Source organism: Lagenorhynchus albirostris, chromosome 19 (genome assembly GCF_949774975.1).
Source record: "Lagenorhynchus albirostris chromosome 19, mLagAlb1.1, whole genome shotgun sequence".
Lineage (NCBI taxonomy): Eukaryota > Metazoa > Chordata > Mammalia > Artiodactyla > Delphinidae > Lagenorhynchus > Lagenorhynchus albirostris.
In genome coordinates, this window is record NC_083113.1 from 48,426,175 (window position 1) to 48,443,252 (window position 17,078).

Genomic DNA, 17,078 nt, shown 5'->3' on the forward strand with positions numbered 1-17,078 from the left:
GAAGCCCACGTGCCTAGAGCCTGTGCTCTGCAACAAGAGAAGCCACTGCAATGAGAAGCCTGCGCACCGCAACGAAGAGTAGCCCCCGCTGGCCGCAACTAGAGAAAGCCCGCACACAGCAACGAAGACCAACACAGCCAAAAGTAAAAAAATAAAAAGAATAAGTTAAAACCAAATGAGGCAGAGTATAAGCATCCATTGAAGAACATGAAGGTGAAAGTCAGTACAGGGTTTTCTTGCCCCAACACACAGCATCATTCTGGAGCTGATAAGTAAAGTAACAGCAGTACCACTGAGGCTGCCAGAATCAATCATTTCCTCTTAAAAGCTATTTCTAGCTAGTCTTATTCTGGAACAAATGGCTGCTAGAAGAAATGACCTTAAAACAAGCTGGGCAAGGATATTTCCTATTTGAGTCCCCTGGCAACACCCTCACATAAGCTTTCTACAACGTAGAATTCAGACCTCAGTAAGAGTCCATTACCATACTCCAATAAAGATGTTAAAAAAAAAAAAAAAGAGGGCTTAAAAAAAAAAAGACTCCATTACCAGATAGAAATGGTAACAGCCATTACTCCCCAGTATCACATGTTGTCCACAGCTTCACTGTTGACTGCTGGCAGATTATCAAAGTACAAACACACCTCGAACTCATTTTTAAAATGTGCTATTTTTGGACTTTGCTACTTTTTTAACCTTCTTCACAAATCAACATTTATTTAAGGTTCCCTGTTAGTCATTCTGGGACAAGTTATTAAGGAGTTTAAATCTGAGCCTCATTTTCTCACAGCTACATATACATTTATTCTGGAAAAATGAAATACAATTTAGCCATTCAGCCTTAATTATCCAGACTGGTGGAGGGCAGGGCTACAGGGAGGATGCCAGTAATTTTACTCTGCTCTTAAGAGTCCCTGGGCTTCCCCGACTTGCTGCGGCAGACAGAAGTACCCAAGTTTGAGCTTGGAAGAGCTGCCCGTTGCTATCTGTTCCCTGGTGGGCGCCAAAGGAGGATTCAGTTATGACCTTCACAAATGAGGAGGGAGCATCCTGGTGCTTCTGCTGTGCTTTCAATCAGAATGACAAGTGAGACGCGTCTATTCAGGTGCCACCCAGCTCGGTGGGAGTCCGCTCTCAGCACCTGGACAGGTGGGAGACGAGGTCCCCTTCCCCCAACCTGGGGCGGGCAGGTGGCCCAGGAACCTAGTCCCGAGCTGCCAAGCGCCAGACAAGCACCTCCCTCCCATGATCAGGAAACCAGAGGTCACCTTCCCACAGAAACTTTATTTTTCACAAATCTCAAGTGCAAAACATAGACGACCATTTTTAAAAAGCATTTTAAAAATTTTTAACCACAGAATGTCTACAAGAATTATACCTTTTCAAAACACAACCAATTTTTATATTTCAAAACTATCTCAACTCGAATAAATTAATTTCTTAAAAAGTAAAAAAAATTTTTTAAATGTGCTAGCTCCTTCAATTTCATGAGATAAGGATGAGATTAAAATATAGTACAGGAGGGCTTCCCTGGTGGCGCAGTGGTTGAGAGTCCGCCTACCGATGAAGGGGACACGGGTTTGTGCCCCAGTCCGGGAAGATCCCACATGCCACGGAGCAGCTGGGCCCGTGAGCCATGGCCACTGAGCCTGCGTGTCCGGAGCCTGTGCTCCGCAACCAGAGAGGCCACAGCAGTGAGAGGCCCGCGTACCGCAAAAAAAAAAAAAAAAAAAAAGGAAAAAAAAAAGAAAGTACAGGAAACCCAGACTAGCCATGGTTAATGAGGAAAAGGCTTACAAAGGAAATGGGAGTAAATAGTCATCTCACTTCCTTCAAAAATAACAAAACACAAAATAGCTTTCAAACAGTCCTTCATAGGTTATAAAGCTGAAGAGATACTTTTAACAAAAAAGGCCAATTAGGAGGGTAAGAAAGAGTGGTTGTAAGGCGCAGGGGCTGAGAGCCCAGACTTTGGTCTCAAAGAGAACTGGACTGGAATCCAGGCTCCACCATCCATCAGCTATACAATTCTAACAAATTAAGGGCCCCTCCCTGAGCCTCAGTTTCCTGATCTGTGAAATGGGCACAAAGTTAGCACCTACCTCTTGAAATGTTTATGTGGAATGAATGAAATAATACATGTAAAACACTTAGCACTGTGCCTTAAATTTGGCAAACTGTCAATAAACAGAAACTATTCTTTTAAAATGGATATAGAAACATTTAACCTACAGCATGAGAAGATAGCATGTCATACTTAATCTAGAGAACAAACTGGTTCCAAAAGGAAATTAACCTGGTCATTAGAGGGAAACATGGCATTCTAGCATGTGAGAAACACCTGACTACAGGAAGCAAGTGGGTAGCATAAATGAGGAGCAGGGACAGGAACAGGCACAACCCATCTACTCTGCTCCAGCTCCTTAATGCTCTAAGGAAAGAGGAAGGGCAGTGGCACAACTTCTCATTTCTGAAGAAAAACCAGTAATCCAGAGTTTATGCCAACTCTCCTGATTTTTAAATACTGACTGAATAAAAACATCCAAGGACAGATCTGATCCATCAACTTCCAGTTTGTGAATGTCTAACCTGGAGCAGAGTCTCAAACTGGAAACTGAAGGACCCCAGCTCCCTTAAAACAGCATGTCACAAAGCTAGCATTCTGGAAAAGCAAATTCTCTGTACAAACTGTCCTAAGCACTGCAGGATATTTAGTATCCCTGAAACCCACCCACTAAGTACCAATGGTCTCAAGTCATGTGACACCAAAATATCTCACCACACGTTTCTGAACACCTCCTACTGGCAGCACCACATTCGCTAAGAGTAACAAAGTTAAATTCAAAAGTTAAGGAGGAGGACTTCCCTAGTGGCGCAGTGGTTAAGAATCCGCCTGCCAATGCAGGGGACACGGGTTCGAGCCCTGGTCCGGGAAGATCCCACATGCCGCAGAGCAACTAAGCCCATGCGCCACAGCTACTGAGCCAGCGCTCTAAAGCCCGTGAGCCACAACTACCGAGCCCGTGCACCTAGAGCCTGTGCTCTGCAATGAAGAGTAGCCCCCGTTCGCCACAACTAGGGAAAAAGCCCATGCACAGCAATGAAGACCCAACCCAATGCAGCCAAAAAAATAAATAAATAAGTGTATCTCTTAAAAAAAAAAGTTAATGAGACTCATGAACATCTACTTACAAACAGTAACAAAATAAGGACAGGGCCAGCCCTGAGTCAACTAAACTAAAACCCCAAATTATCATCAAACAGGAAATCTCACTAAAGTAGAAAACTTAGAGCTGGCTGTGGGAACAAATCAAAAGGCTTAACTCCCTCTCCTTACTTCTAACATTAATTATGACGGCTGGGTCCGTGAGCTATGGCCGCTGAGCCTGCGCGTCCAGAGCCTGTGCTCCGCAATGGGAGAGGCCACAACAGTGAGAGGCCCACGAACCCAAAAAACAAACAAACAAACAAAAGAAACATTTCCACCCAGTACTGTGGCTATATCGGTTTTTGTTACTTTTTTTTTTAAAGGGCTGCTGTGTATGCAATACTCGTCAGTGTTTTTATTATTATTTTTTAAATCAATTTATTTAGTTATTTTTGGCTGCCTTGGGTCTTCATTGCTGTGCGTGGGCTTTCTCTAGTTGCGGTGAGCGGGGGCTACTCTTCGTTGCGGTACGTGGGCTTCTCATTGCGGTGGCTCCTCTTGTTGCGGAGCACGGGCCCTAGGCATGTGGGCTTCAGTAGTTATGGCTCGCGGGCTCTAGAGCACAGGCTCAGTAGTTGTGGCACACGGGCTTAGCTGCTCTGCAGCATGTGGGATCTTCCCAGCCCAGGACTCGAACCCACGTCCCCTGCATTAGCAGGCAGATTCTTAACCATTGCGCTGCCAGGGAAGCCCTGGTTTTTGTTACTTCAAGTGAAATGCTCAATGATCTCTGTATAAAAAAGACTATATATTGAAACTCAAAAGCCAACAAAGTCATATTAACTCATGTCCGAGGAGCTTGGGAGACATCAGATCAACTGCTCAGACAGCAAGACTCTGTTGTACAAATTAAAGGTCCTGGGGACTGACTGCTCAAATACACTGAGTACCAACAGGTCTTCTACCTTCAGTGTGACACTGTAAGGAATTCTATCTCTTCTATCTTTGGGGCAAACATTGCTAAACTGACACCACCCAAGATGTTGTCTGAGACTCAACAATAAAGCCTCTTTTTTTTTTGCTCAATAGACCGAGAAGACAAGACAAAATTACACGGGAAAATGATGTTTTTCACCCTTAGGTTTTATTGCTTTAGGTCACTCTCAATCTATAAGGAGGCAACTAAATAGTAAGCCCTTCATTAAACAAGTTAACGCTTATGGGTAGGATTATAAATTTGAATGGAACTAACAGCCACCCACTGTTGGAATAAAGTAAGTAATAAATGTTGGGTTGAAGGCAAGCAGTAAATGTACCAGCCAGACCCCCACAAACACTGGTAGAAGCTGGATTCAAGTGGCCAACAGTATTGGTAGCAAGGGCTGGAGGGGAGTGGAGGGTGAGAAGTGGATCGAGAGCTTAGACTAACAGAACTACAGGAATTCAGACACATTATGCTGAGCACAGTGTTTTTTTCTACCAATCGTAGTTTCCTGGCATTTCTGACTCCGGCCGCCAATGAAATTGGGTGTTTTGCTTACTCCATCCCCAAAGCATAAACTTTGGCTTTTTATAGCCAAAGCAGTGTGCTATTTTAAACATGTGGCGGAAATGCACTGTCAGTTACAAACATTTGCTCCTGTGATTCTTTTTTTTTTTTTTTTTTTTTGTGGTACGCGGGCCTCTCACTGTTGTGGCCTCTCCCGCTGTGGAGCACAGGCTCCGGACGCGCAGGCTCAGTGGCCATGGATCATGGGCCTAGCCACTCCGCGGCATGTGGGGTCTTCCCAGGCCGGGGCACGAACCGTGTCCCCTGCATCGGCAGGCGGACTCTCAACAACTGCGCCACCAGGGAAGCCCTCCTGTGATTCTTATTTGCTAGCAAAGGACATGGGACAGGATGTTTTACTCTCCTGCTCTGGTTTTCCTGTATTGCTTAAATCTGTTTAGAGAGAAGAAAAATAAACAAAGTGTTTCTGCTGGGCAATTTCTATAAACTGAAGCAACTCCAAAAATGAAAATGAAAAAAGTCTGTGGAAACAATATTTTACTGCATTAAAATAATTTTCTTTTAATAAGTTAGATATTTCCTGTAGATTCTTCCCCTGAAAACTTTGCATACCACGCATGTGCAGCCTGCAGCACATACTAATGTCTGCACTGATAAAATGTGTGCACTTAGACACCCCAGATCAAATGAATTCCTCTTGAGCCTGTCTTTTCCCAAGCACAACTACAACTGTGGAAGCTTTCTGAGATGAATTTCAGAAAAACGATCATGCCAACCTTGAAGGTCATCTTCTGGATTTATTCAGAAATTCAAGGTACATGTATCACAACTAAATGTGTCCCCATTTGCATGTACAAACTGTGAGGACTTTTTTACTGAGGCAGACATATCCTTGTAATCTGTTATGTTCCATTATAGCTTTCAAAGAAACTGATTTTGCTCAAATTTCACTTCACCCCTTTATAAAGGAATCAGTAGTTCATTGATCTACTAAAAGGTATGTCATTGGTTGACCCCTCTAGATTCCCTCTATGTCCTCCACGCTGCTCTCTCTGCCCCAGATGCTGTCCTGTACGGACAAAAGACTCTCTTCTTTATCCAACCTTAGTCAGGCTCCTTTGAGACCTCTTCTCGCCTAAGCCTCAATCTTGGCCCCATCCTTGATGGGCTTGCATAGCTCAGTTTCAGTAAGAATCCTGCTAAATCAGTTTAAACAGAACTGCCCACTCATATCTGATCACTCTCGACATATGATCAAGTTCTTCATTTGCCACCTCTGATGTATAAGTCCTTGGCCTGCCTTCAGCAAGAACCCTGTTAGGTCAGTTCAGCAAGAATCTCTGGTGGCGCAGTGGTTGAGAGTCTGCCTGCCGATGCAGGGGACACGGGTTCGTGCCCCGGTCCGGGAGGATCCCACATGCCGCGGAGTGGCTGGGCCTGTGAGCCATGGCCGCTGAGCCTGCAAGTCCGGAGCCTGTGCTCCGCAACGGGAGAGGCCCGCGTACTGCTAAAAAAAAAAAAAAAAAAAAGCATCTCCCTACTTCTCATGTCTCCCCTTAGCACTGTTCCATCCACTGATCATCCTCTCACCCTCAATTCTGTTCCCTAGCTATAAATCCCCAGCTGTCTTTGCTGTATTCAAAGTTAAGTCTGACCTTTCCCCCCTATTGTGATAGTCATTAACAACTACTGCAATAATCCTGAATAAGTCTTCCTTACCATTTTAACAAGTACCAGAATAATTTTTTTTCTTTCATAAGCCTCAATGGCCAATGGAGTGCCCTAGCAAGAGATGGGATGGAAGGAGGAATGGAATATTTGGATATTTATTCCCCTGGCTTCCCCCTAGATGGCCCATCACTCAAGTGAAGTTCTCAGCTCCTGACAGGAGGCCCTCCCTATCTTCACTGCCATAAACTGCTCCCTGTCTTGCCCCTTCAGGTCTAGGGTTGGTGATGGAGCCGCATTATTACTAGGCCCAGAGATACCATACTGTCCCTCTCCCTGTGGTTTTTCATTATTTTGTGAGATATTAAACTCTCCTCAAGGTATCCTAATTTGAGGATGCCATCTGTTTCCTGCTGGTTTCTCCTAATACAGATATCATCATAGCAGATTTCTTATCTTCTAAAGGCTATTAGCTCTTTCTAAGAAAAGAAGGCATGAATACAGAATACAGTGAGATTTCCATGAGTGACTTAGTGACTTAAACAAGGTGACCTTGCCAAGCTACCACTTCTCCCTCCTCTGGTTATCTTCATAACTACGGTAACAGTGTTTTCTGAAACACATTGTTTCCAAGTAGAATCTCTAAGCATTAATAGGGATTATTTTAAGAAACACCCAAGGGGTTTCCCTGGTGGCGTAGTGGTTGAGAGTCCGCCTGCCGATGCAGGGGACGCGGGTTCGTGCCCCGGTCCGGGAGGATCCCACGTGCCGCGGACCGGCTGGGCCCGTGAGCCATGGCAGCTGGGCCTGCGCGTCCGGAGCCTGTGCTCCGCAACGGGAGAGGCCACAACAGTGAGAGGCCCGCGTACTGCAAAAAAAAAAAAAAAAGGAAAAAGAAACACCCAAGGAAGCTAGAAGTAAAAATTATGCTAGTTGAAACTAACTATGCTAGAAACCTAAGGCAGAAGAAACTCTGCCTTTATTTCTATCTAGTACTTAATCTAGTACTTAATTTACAGTAACACTTCCAATAAATGCCAAGAGACACTGTTTAATAATACCAGATACAAGCCTGGTAACCCAAAGACAAGCCTGCAGAAGGCTACTTCTGTAAGTAATCTAGAGCAGTATTTGTCAAATTCAGGTTGTAACAGACTGTGAAATCAATTCAAGGGGTCATAACATTTTTTTAAATGACACATACTACACATAATAATTACATAATAATGGAAATAAAAGAGAAGAGTTCACCATACATAGTAAAGGTAAACATAATTTCACCAAATTTTTATTTCACTTTTTAACATACCTATATTTTAAGTCATGATGTAAAATGTATTCCTTATTGTGAGTTGCAGTCAATAAAGTTTGAAAGTCATTGGTATGAAGAAAATCCCTTTCAAACAATATGATTAGAAGGCTAAAAGCATGTTCCTTCAGCCAAGAGCCTCATATTTTTTATCTCAGACCTCATAAAAAATATAGTTTATTTCATCACCCTGTACAAGCACTTTTATAACTGAAATAGGGAATTCCCTGGCAGTCCAGTGGTTAGGACTCGGTGCTTTCACTGCTGGGGGCCCGGGTTCGATCCCTGGTCAGGGAACTAAGATGTTGCAAGCCGCGGGCACAACCGAAAACAAACAAACAAAACCCACACTGAAATAAAAATTTTGTGAAAACAATATTTATTCTTACCACATGATGTACTATGACATGTATTCTATTTCATTTCTCTTAAATGATGATTGCAAACCACAGCTTGAAACGTACTGGCCTAGAGTATTAAGAGGGTCAGTCTGGAGAACTCTGTTCACATTACTCTGTTCCTCTCACAGATGCCTTCCTCGGTGTTTACCTAATTTCCATGGTGGTAGCAAGCACTCAAAACCTTTTCCTTCTCAGGTTCCTGTGTAACTACTACATGACTTCTGCCACCTAGTTGCTCCAGTGGGAGAGAAATGCATGGATTAAGAAGCAGAAAAAAAGTATGGAGCAGATGTGGACACAGGCCATCCACACGTCCCTGTACTCACCGCCATGACACCCTGAGAGCAGCGTCACTGCAAACACCTGCAGCTCATGGCCTGAGCGCCGTGGAAGCAGCTGAGCCAGCACAGATGGGAGTTGGAGGATAAATATCCCAGCCTCCTTGCCTTTGCCAAGTCCACCAGCAGGACTGATTAGCAGCCACCACCAGCAGCGGCTGGAAAATACACCCTGCACTGGCTACCTTCCCACACCTTTTCACTTCCCTGCTCAGGCTTCCTGGAATCACCTCCCACACTAATGACTTGCATTCAAACCTTTGTCTCAGGGTTTGCTTTTGGGTAAATGCACACCAGTGTAACACAGTGTCGTTTGGAGCCAGGTCTGCAAAGATGAGAAAGGCCTGTCCTATAAAAGCTCGTAACCTGACAGGAAAACCAATGACTTTTTTTTTTTTTTAATGTAAAAACACAAAACAAAACTTCACTGTTTTGGGAGGAAAGGATGAAGCAACAAACTGACTTAAGGATCAGCGAAGCCCCTATAGATGACTTGTTCTACCCCAAACACCTCAAGGACAGAGAGCTCCCCCTCAGGAATCAGCAGGTGATCAGTGTTACAATGGGTGTGGTCCATGTTCACTTCTCTGTAGGCTAGTGCCCTGGTTCCTCATACTAACTGTGATGCTTTCCATCTTACATACAGGTTAAGAAGAAGGGAATTTTTATTTCCTCCAAAGAAACAATTCTAGTCTTCAGCTAAAAATAACCCATGTAGTATGGAAAATATAAAGGGAGAAAAACTATTAAGTTCTTGATGATGTGTTAACAAAATTATTTGCAAGTCAGCTTTGACCTTTTTCTGTTCCTATGAGGTCTTTGGGAGTGGAAGCAAGTACTCAACCCAAATCTTTATTACAAGTTCTGATGATCTGCTGATATTTTCATTCAAAAATTATTTTTTAGGGACTTCCCTGGTGGCACAGTGGTTAAGAATCCGCCTGCCAAAGCAGGGGACACGGGTTCAAGCCCTGGTCTGGGAGGATCCCACATGCTGCAGAGCAACTAAGCCCATGCACCACAACTACTGAGCCTGAGCTCTAGAGCCCGCGAGCCACAACTACAGAGCCCATGTGCCATAACTACTGAAGCCCGGGTGCCTAGAGCCCATGCTCCGCAACAAGAGAAGCCACAGCGATGAGAAGCCCCGAGCACCGCAACGAAGAGCAGCCCCCGCTCGCCGCAACTAGAGAAAGCCTGTGCGCAGCAACAAAGACCCAACACAACCAAAAATAAATAAATAAATGTCATGCTTTTAAAAAAATTATTTTTTAAATGTAAAGTCTACTATGTGTTCACCTCTGTGGCCAACACTGTATATCAGGACTTTTTTCAGCATCAAACAAGAAGCCTGTGGCTAATTTTCCTCTGCCTCCCCCGTTTTGGCAAATATTTCAGCAAAGGCACAACAGCAGCAGAATTCCTTCTCTCAGGAAAGGAGTCACGAGAGCTACAGGTAAAGGGTGTCCTTGTACTGAAAACAGCTTCTCCAACGTGCCAGGTACACCTGGACCTGAGACTAGACTACTCACCCTGATCCGGCAGGAAGTGATGGCAGAGCTGAAGGGACATTAGCCTGGGGTTTTTCTTTCTCATTTTGCTTGAAGAAGGATTTGGCTTCTTTAGATGTAGCATCCACTTCCTTAGTCACCCTGTACCAAGGAAGGAGACACCAACTTTACAAGAGGAATAAAAAGAAAGAAACAAAATCTAAGAAAAGGGCATAAATAACAACAAGGAAAAACACACGGGGCTTCTATAAATTCTGGCTGCTGAGCTTTATGATTAAAGTGTACTGTAACAGTTCTAGATAAAGACATTTTCCCCTTATTAATTTAACAAATGAAACAACAGCATATGTAAGTCTGATGTCTCTCAAGTCCCCTCCATTACTTCTGTCAGCATGACAGTCACCACTGAATCACAGTCCACGTGGGTCACCGATGTGAAGGCTGAAAAGGGCTCTTCCACTGCACCTCACACGCAGATGAGCGCTCACACTTAAGTAGAAGTTGGAATGGGGAGATGGAATATTTGGGAGAAAAACACTGGCATTATTTCAAGGAGAAAAGCAACAGTATAAACAATTGGGAATACTCTAAAGAAGGCTCCTGCTCTATACCTAACTGCCCAAACATGAAACAAAATTCCTTAAAACCGCCAAATAGGCAGTGATTTAAGGGTGGAAGAAAGCAACACGACTGAGAATCCTGTCCAGTTTCAAAACTGGAAAAAATGCCCTCAATAAAACTAAGTCCTCACCAGGGAAGTCCCTGTTTTTCTTTAGTTAACAATAATCTTTTGATGTTCCTACTACGTGGTTTGCAAAAACTCCTATATATCCTGGCTCCTCCCTGACCTCTTCAGAGCAGTCCCTCAGAGTCATCTGAGAGGTTGTCTTCCAGGCTTAAGTCCTCATCAAGTCCGTCAAATAAAACGTAATTCTCCGGGGAAAAAAAAACAAAACTGAGTCCTAAAGCAACAAATAAAAGTATTAATGGTGCCTGAAATTTCAGATAAAGAAGGGAAATGCCTAATGCCGGCCTAGGTTTGCCAAGTCAATAAAAACATTTGAGGAATTTTGTTTAAATGCCAATCTGTCTGTCGGAGGGTCCAAGATTATGGTCACTGTGTTATCACGAGTGTTCAAACAGGTCATTCAGCATAATGACAGATGAATCCTATAAATTCCAGATTTGCAGGAATAGAAGTCTCTATCTTTTCTCTTCTTCCTTCTACGCTTCTTAGGACCAAAACCAAAATTTCTCTTTAAGAACCATCTCACTCCTGCACTCAGTACTGTGTCACCCACACAAGTGGCACAAAATAAGAGGTTGAGGGTTTTACATTAAGAATCTTCACTGGCAAAGACCACCTTAATCTTGAAGGATGACTTCAAACAAACAAACGAATACTCTGTTACTCCCCTACTCAAGTTCTTATGATGGCTCACTATTACTCAGAGGCTCAAATACAAACTGCTGAACCCCCCAAATCAAGGTCCCCCCCAAATCTGGTCCTACTCTGTATTGGGCTTAATTTGTGTGTCCCTCTATTCTCCTAAGTAAACCTCTCAGTACTAAGAGTCAAAAACAAGAGGAAGAATTTATATGATAGATTAGACCACCATTCGGCAAATATTCACACCTTCCCTGTGGACCAAGAAGATACTCCCCTACCCTACCGATGCTGAGCTTGGATACATGACTTGCTTCAACAGTCAATGAGATGTTAGCTGATTTGACAGGAAAAGAAGCTTTAAATGTATTTGTGCTGTTTCACTTGTCCCTTGAGTTCCTCCCTTTAGCCATAAGAACAGTATGCCTCAGGGAGCTGCTGGTCTAAGATGGCTGAAAGACACATGCTGCAGATCTGAACCCAACAAGCAGCTTGGAGACCAGCCTAGATTAGCTGAACCCCAGATATCCAGGAACACATGTTCAACAAATAAATTCTTATTGGTGTACACCACTGTGTTTTGGGATGGTCTGTAGCATTTCTGTAGAAGCCGCTAACACATTTACATTTCATGAGTGAGAACACTGATATCTAAGGGGTTAAGTTATCTAAGGGGTCAAGTTAAGTAGCAATGCTACAGAGAGCCCTTCAGTAAATTCTATTTCCCAAAGATGGTTGCCACAAATTTCCCAACCTCCATGCTCTTCCAGAACCTGACACTACCCCAATGAAAGGGAGAGTATATGTCACCCGCCTTGAAACTGGGTGGGCCTTTGCGGCTGCCTCGACTCACAAGATTCAGTGGAAGGGGCACTACATGACTTATAAGGCTCACTAAGAAAAGGTGATTGAGCTTCCAGGTGGCTCTCTCTCAAGAATGTACCTCTGAAACCCCAAGTTACCACACAAGAAGTCTGGCTGCCCCAAAGCCGCCATGCTGGAGAGAATACATGGGAATACCACTGAGAGAGAGATACCTAAGGAGCCCGTTCCAGACCCCAGGTGTTTCTTCCTGGCCCAGGCACCAGACATGGGAGTAAATAAACTTTCAAGATGGCCCCAGACCCAGCCACTAACTACAACTGCATGAGAGGCTCTGCACAAGAACCATCTAGCTGAGTCCAGCCACCCCAGAACTAGGAGAAATTACAATAAAACAACTGTTTTAAGCTGCTGAATTTTGGGGTGATTCCTTACACTGCTACAGAGACAACCAACATAAACCTACATCCAAACCTGAGGCTTAATGCAGAGTCCCAGAGTACTGGCCTAGAAAGTTGCTTTAAATCTCCTTGCCCTGGGTAGAATCTGGAGAAGAACTGAGATGGCTTGTGAAGAACAAGTGGAAACTTCCACTTGGAAATGGTGGTTTGAACTCTACTCCCTGCCAAAACCCTGCCAAACAGTGGTAAACAAATTTACAAAGGCAGAACTACACAAGGATAAGAACAGGTATAACAGGAGAAAGATGTCAATCAAATTTTTTGAAGGTAGAAAGCAAACACACAAGTAAAAGTTGACTTAAGTCTTTGTTTGCTCTAATCTCTCAAGCTGGTAGCCATGTGAAATGGCCAGCAAGCAAGCAGTATCCTAGAAAGGCTCAGTAAATGGAGATACCAGGAAACTTTGAAGGTTGGGGAGAGGAGTGGGGCTAAAACTAGTTGAAAGTTTGTATCAGGAGCGTCTAGGTCCCAGATCCCCTTCTCTACCTTATACCACAGGCTACTGACCCCTACCCAACCCAGAACCCATTACTCGTTGGAGAAATGAAAATCACATAAGTTCCAGACTCAGATGGCAGGGCCAAAGTCTTCTCAAAACGGACAAATTAAATGAAGATGTATCTATTCGCTCTTCCTTTGCCACAGCAATCTCAAGGGCTATGTGTTTCCTACGTGTTTCAGACGGCTGAGTTGTAAGATGTAGGGCTACCCAACCTATGTTGGACTGTATACCAGTAAGAAATAAATATGTGTTATGCTACGGACTTTCTGGGTTTATTTGTTACCCCAGCATAGCCTAGCAGAGCCTTACTATTACATCAATTTAACTAATAGGAATTTCAGAATAAGAAAATATGGGAAGTTATGAACAAAAAGAAAAATTTCCCAGAAGTTTCCACAAAATGAGTGTTCCACAGGATATGTGACCCAGCAATTTATTTTATTTATTTATTTTTTAAAATATTTTGGCCGTACCACGCAGCTTGCGGGATCTCAGTTCCCCGACCAAGGATCGAATGCAGGCCACAGCAGTGACAGTGCTGAATCCTAACCACTAGGCCACCGAGGAACTCCCATGACCCAACAATTTAAAAAGATCTACAGAGCTTCCCTGGTGGCGCAGTGGTTCAGAGTTCGCTTGCCAATGCAGGGGACAAGGGTTCGTGCCCCGGTCCGGGAGGATCCCACATGCCGCGGAGCGGCTGGGCCCGTGAGCTATGGCCACTGAACCTGCGCATCCGGAGCCTGTGCTCCGCTAACGAAAGAAGCCACAACAGTGAGAGGCCCACATACCGCAAAAAAAAAAAAAAAAGATCTACAAAAAGGCATATCATTATGAAACTTTAGAATGCTGGTGATGAGAGAAGATAAAGATCAAGTAGCCCAAGTCATAGGGAAAGTAAAAGAAGACTTTATGCAAAGTATGTTTTGTTTACTTGTTTTACCACAGTACCAACAAAACTTTTCTACCAGCAACCTAAGACAATTCAGTGGAGATTTTCTGAAAAGCGACCTAGATGCAGGCACTGTGTTGAACATGAGACATATAAAAAGATACGACATTGTCTCTGCCCTGACTGGCTCACAGTCCATCAGGACAGCCAACCATGAAAACAAATCATAACAAAACATGATATATAGTAAGTGGCATAAAGGAAGCATGGAAAAAAGTATAAATTGTGGGAATATCTCTATTAATTTCTTACTGCCAGAGTCTTATTCATGGACTTCCCTGGTGGCGCAGCGGTTAAGAATCCTCCTGCCAATGCAGGGGACACGGGTTCAAGCCCTGGTCCGAGAAGATCCCACATGCCGTGGAGCAACTAAGCCCATCTGCCACAACTACTGAGCCTCCGCTCTAGAGCCTACGAGCCCCAACTACTGAAGCCCACGCCCCTAGAGCCCTGCTCCGCAACAAGAGAAGCCACTGCAGTGAGAAGCCTGCGCGCCACAACGAAGAGTAGCCCCTGCTCGCTGCGACCAGAGGAAGCCCACGTGCAGCAACGAAGACCCAATGCAGCCAAAAATAAAATTAATTAATTTTTTTAAAAAAAAGTCTTATTCATATTCACTAGGAAACAAGTTCTTTAAACTGGAATACCTCTCTCAGGGACTTTGATAAATGACACAAAGTAAAAATAAGCAGATTACTGTATATTGAAAATACGCCTAGAAGAACTCCACTTTTAACAAGCAATAAAAACAGATTCGCAGGAATTCCCTGGCGGTCCAGTGGTTAGGACTCGGTGCTTTCAGTGCCGGGGCCTGGGTTCAATCCCTGTTCAGGCAACTAAGATCCTGCAAGTTAGGCGTTGACCTAGATGCAGACCCGGGGGGGTGGGGGGGGGTGGGGGGCGGGGGGGGAATTCGCTATCAAAATATCTTCAAGTAGGAGAACAGTTAAATTATAGACCACTCCTAATGTACAAGAGGGAACCCTGACAGGAAAAGGCCCATCATTAGCAACAGTTAATTCAAGTGCTAGCAGAAGGAATTCCATCTTAACTTCATTTTCACTTAATCAGAACTTCCTGAAAAGTCTTTATTTATGCAGAAACTTTCCATGACTGGCCTATTCCAAAAGGTGAATCATTTAGGAAATTCTGAGCTAACTGGCTCAGCTGGTTATATGATAGGGAAGGATAAAAAATACTGTATTTCCTCATTCACCAAGGTTAATAAGCTACACATCTTTCAAGTGGGAGAAAACCGAAACAAAAAGGTAAAAATCCTAAATTTAACAATTAAAACATAATTAGAAAAAACCCAAAAGACTAACTGTGCTAACACTACCTTATGCTTATACTTACAAATTCCTCCCAGTCATCAGTAGCTCTTTCTCACATGTCTTAACTTGATACAAAGACAAAAAGGAAAAGCAGAATAATGACATCAAGAGATTAAAAGATATGCTCAAAATCCATTTACCAACTTTGCATCTTATTGTCAAAATTCAGGCCCTTCAAGTTCCTACATGAGGGCTCCTTATAATACTTAAATTTAAGTATAAATAATTGAACTTCTTAAAAAATTCCTGGCAACATGACAATTATTAACAGAATTTTTGATTTTTTTAAGGAGAAGGCGTTACACAGAACTTTCACTTGTCACGTTATACATCTCTGCACGTATGTGTTTAAAGTAATAAGCATATATTACTTTTGAGTATAAAACATACGTGCGTGAGTGTGTATATTTATGGAAAAAAAAGTTTCTTTATTCATACTGCTGTTTTTTTGATAGACACGGTGCTGCCCTCTTCTGACAAATGATAGAAACAGCAGGTTCTCCAGTATTTAAAACAATCATCCATTTGCTTTAAAAAAATGAAAGAGAAAAAAATTTAAAAATAGAAAATTTGTGTCAGTCAACTATATTTATAAATATTAATAAATCCACAAAATTTAATTTGATCAGGAAATTTAATGATTTATCATAACAACAGTTATTCACCATCTTTTCTTATTACTCTCTATGTAAAGTCAATGGTAAAGTTATAATAAATCTTTCTTAGATATCCTATATGACACATGGGAAATAATACAAGCCAAGAAAAATTTCCAAAAATTTAAAACCTATATTTCCAACGGTATATTAAACACTTTCTGTATTATTTTTGTAGGACTTCAGTTCACTATCAGTGTTCTACTAACCTCTGTTGGATAGCTCAATACTTCCCAGTATGATTTCTGGCAGCAAAACACATTCTTTTTTTTTTTTTTTAAAGAGATTTCCCTTTTATTTTTGTTTGTTTGTTTGCTTCTTGCGGTACGCGGGCCTCTCACTGTTGTGGCCTCTCCCGTTGCGGAGCACAGGCTCCAGACACACAGGCTCAGCGGCCATGGCTCACAGGCCCAGCCACTCCACAACATGTGCGATCTTCCCGAACCAGGGCACGAACCAGAGTCCCCTGCATCGGCAGGCGGACTCTCAACCACTGCGCCACCAGGGAAGCCCCCTTTTACTTTTTAAAATTTATTTATTTATTTATTTATTTATTTATGGCTGCGTTGGGTTTTCCTTGCTGTGCGCGGGCTTCTCATTGCGGTGGCTTCTCTTGTTGCGGAGCACGGGCTCTAGGCACGTGGGCTTCAGTAGCTGTGGCTCGAAGGCTCTAGAGCTCAGGCGCAGTAGTTGTGGCGCACGGGCTTAGATGCTCCGCAGCATGTGGGATCTTCCCAGACCAGGGCTTGAACCCATGTCCCCTGCATTGGCAGGCAGATTCTTAACCACTGCGCCACCAGGGAAGCCCAGCAAAATACATTCTTAATTCACATCATCAAGATTTATTTAATGGATCTCTAAAATGATTATATGGGAAAAGGGTGTCTTTGCAATGGAGAATTCTGACATATATTGCCTAAGTAGTCTAACTTATTGCCACCAATAATCAGTGTTAACGATGTGATGTACTGACGAGGACAAAACATCATCAATGTAGTATTTTTGTCTAAAGTGATTAATATGAAGTTAACCATGAGGAAGCAATGCAACAACCCAAACTGAGAGACACTCTACAACAC

At 43.2% G+C, this 17,078-nt stretch overlaps 1 protein-coding gene across 4 annotated transcripts in view; it reads right to left on the bottom strand.

Moving 5' to 3' along the window:
• The window catches only part of CFDP1 (craniofacial development protein 1), a 139,521-nt gene that overhangs the window by 102,416 nt on the left and 20,027 nt on the right, over positions 1–17,078 (bottom strand). For all 4 annotated transcript variants that reach the window (XM_060130505.1, XM_060130502.1, XM_060130504.1 and 1 more), the window contains exon 5: positions 9,907–10,026. In XM_060130505.1, the coding sequence (XP_059986488.1) occupies positions 9,907–10,026 (120 nt within the window). The remainder of the gene's footprint in view (positions 1–9,906; positions 10,027–17,078) is intronic.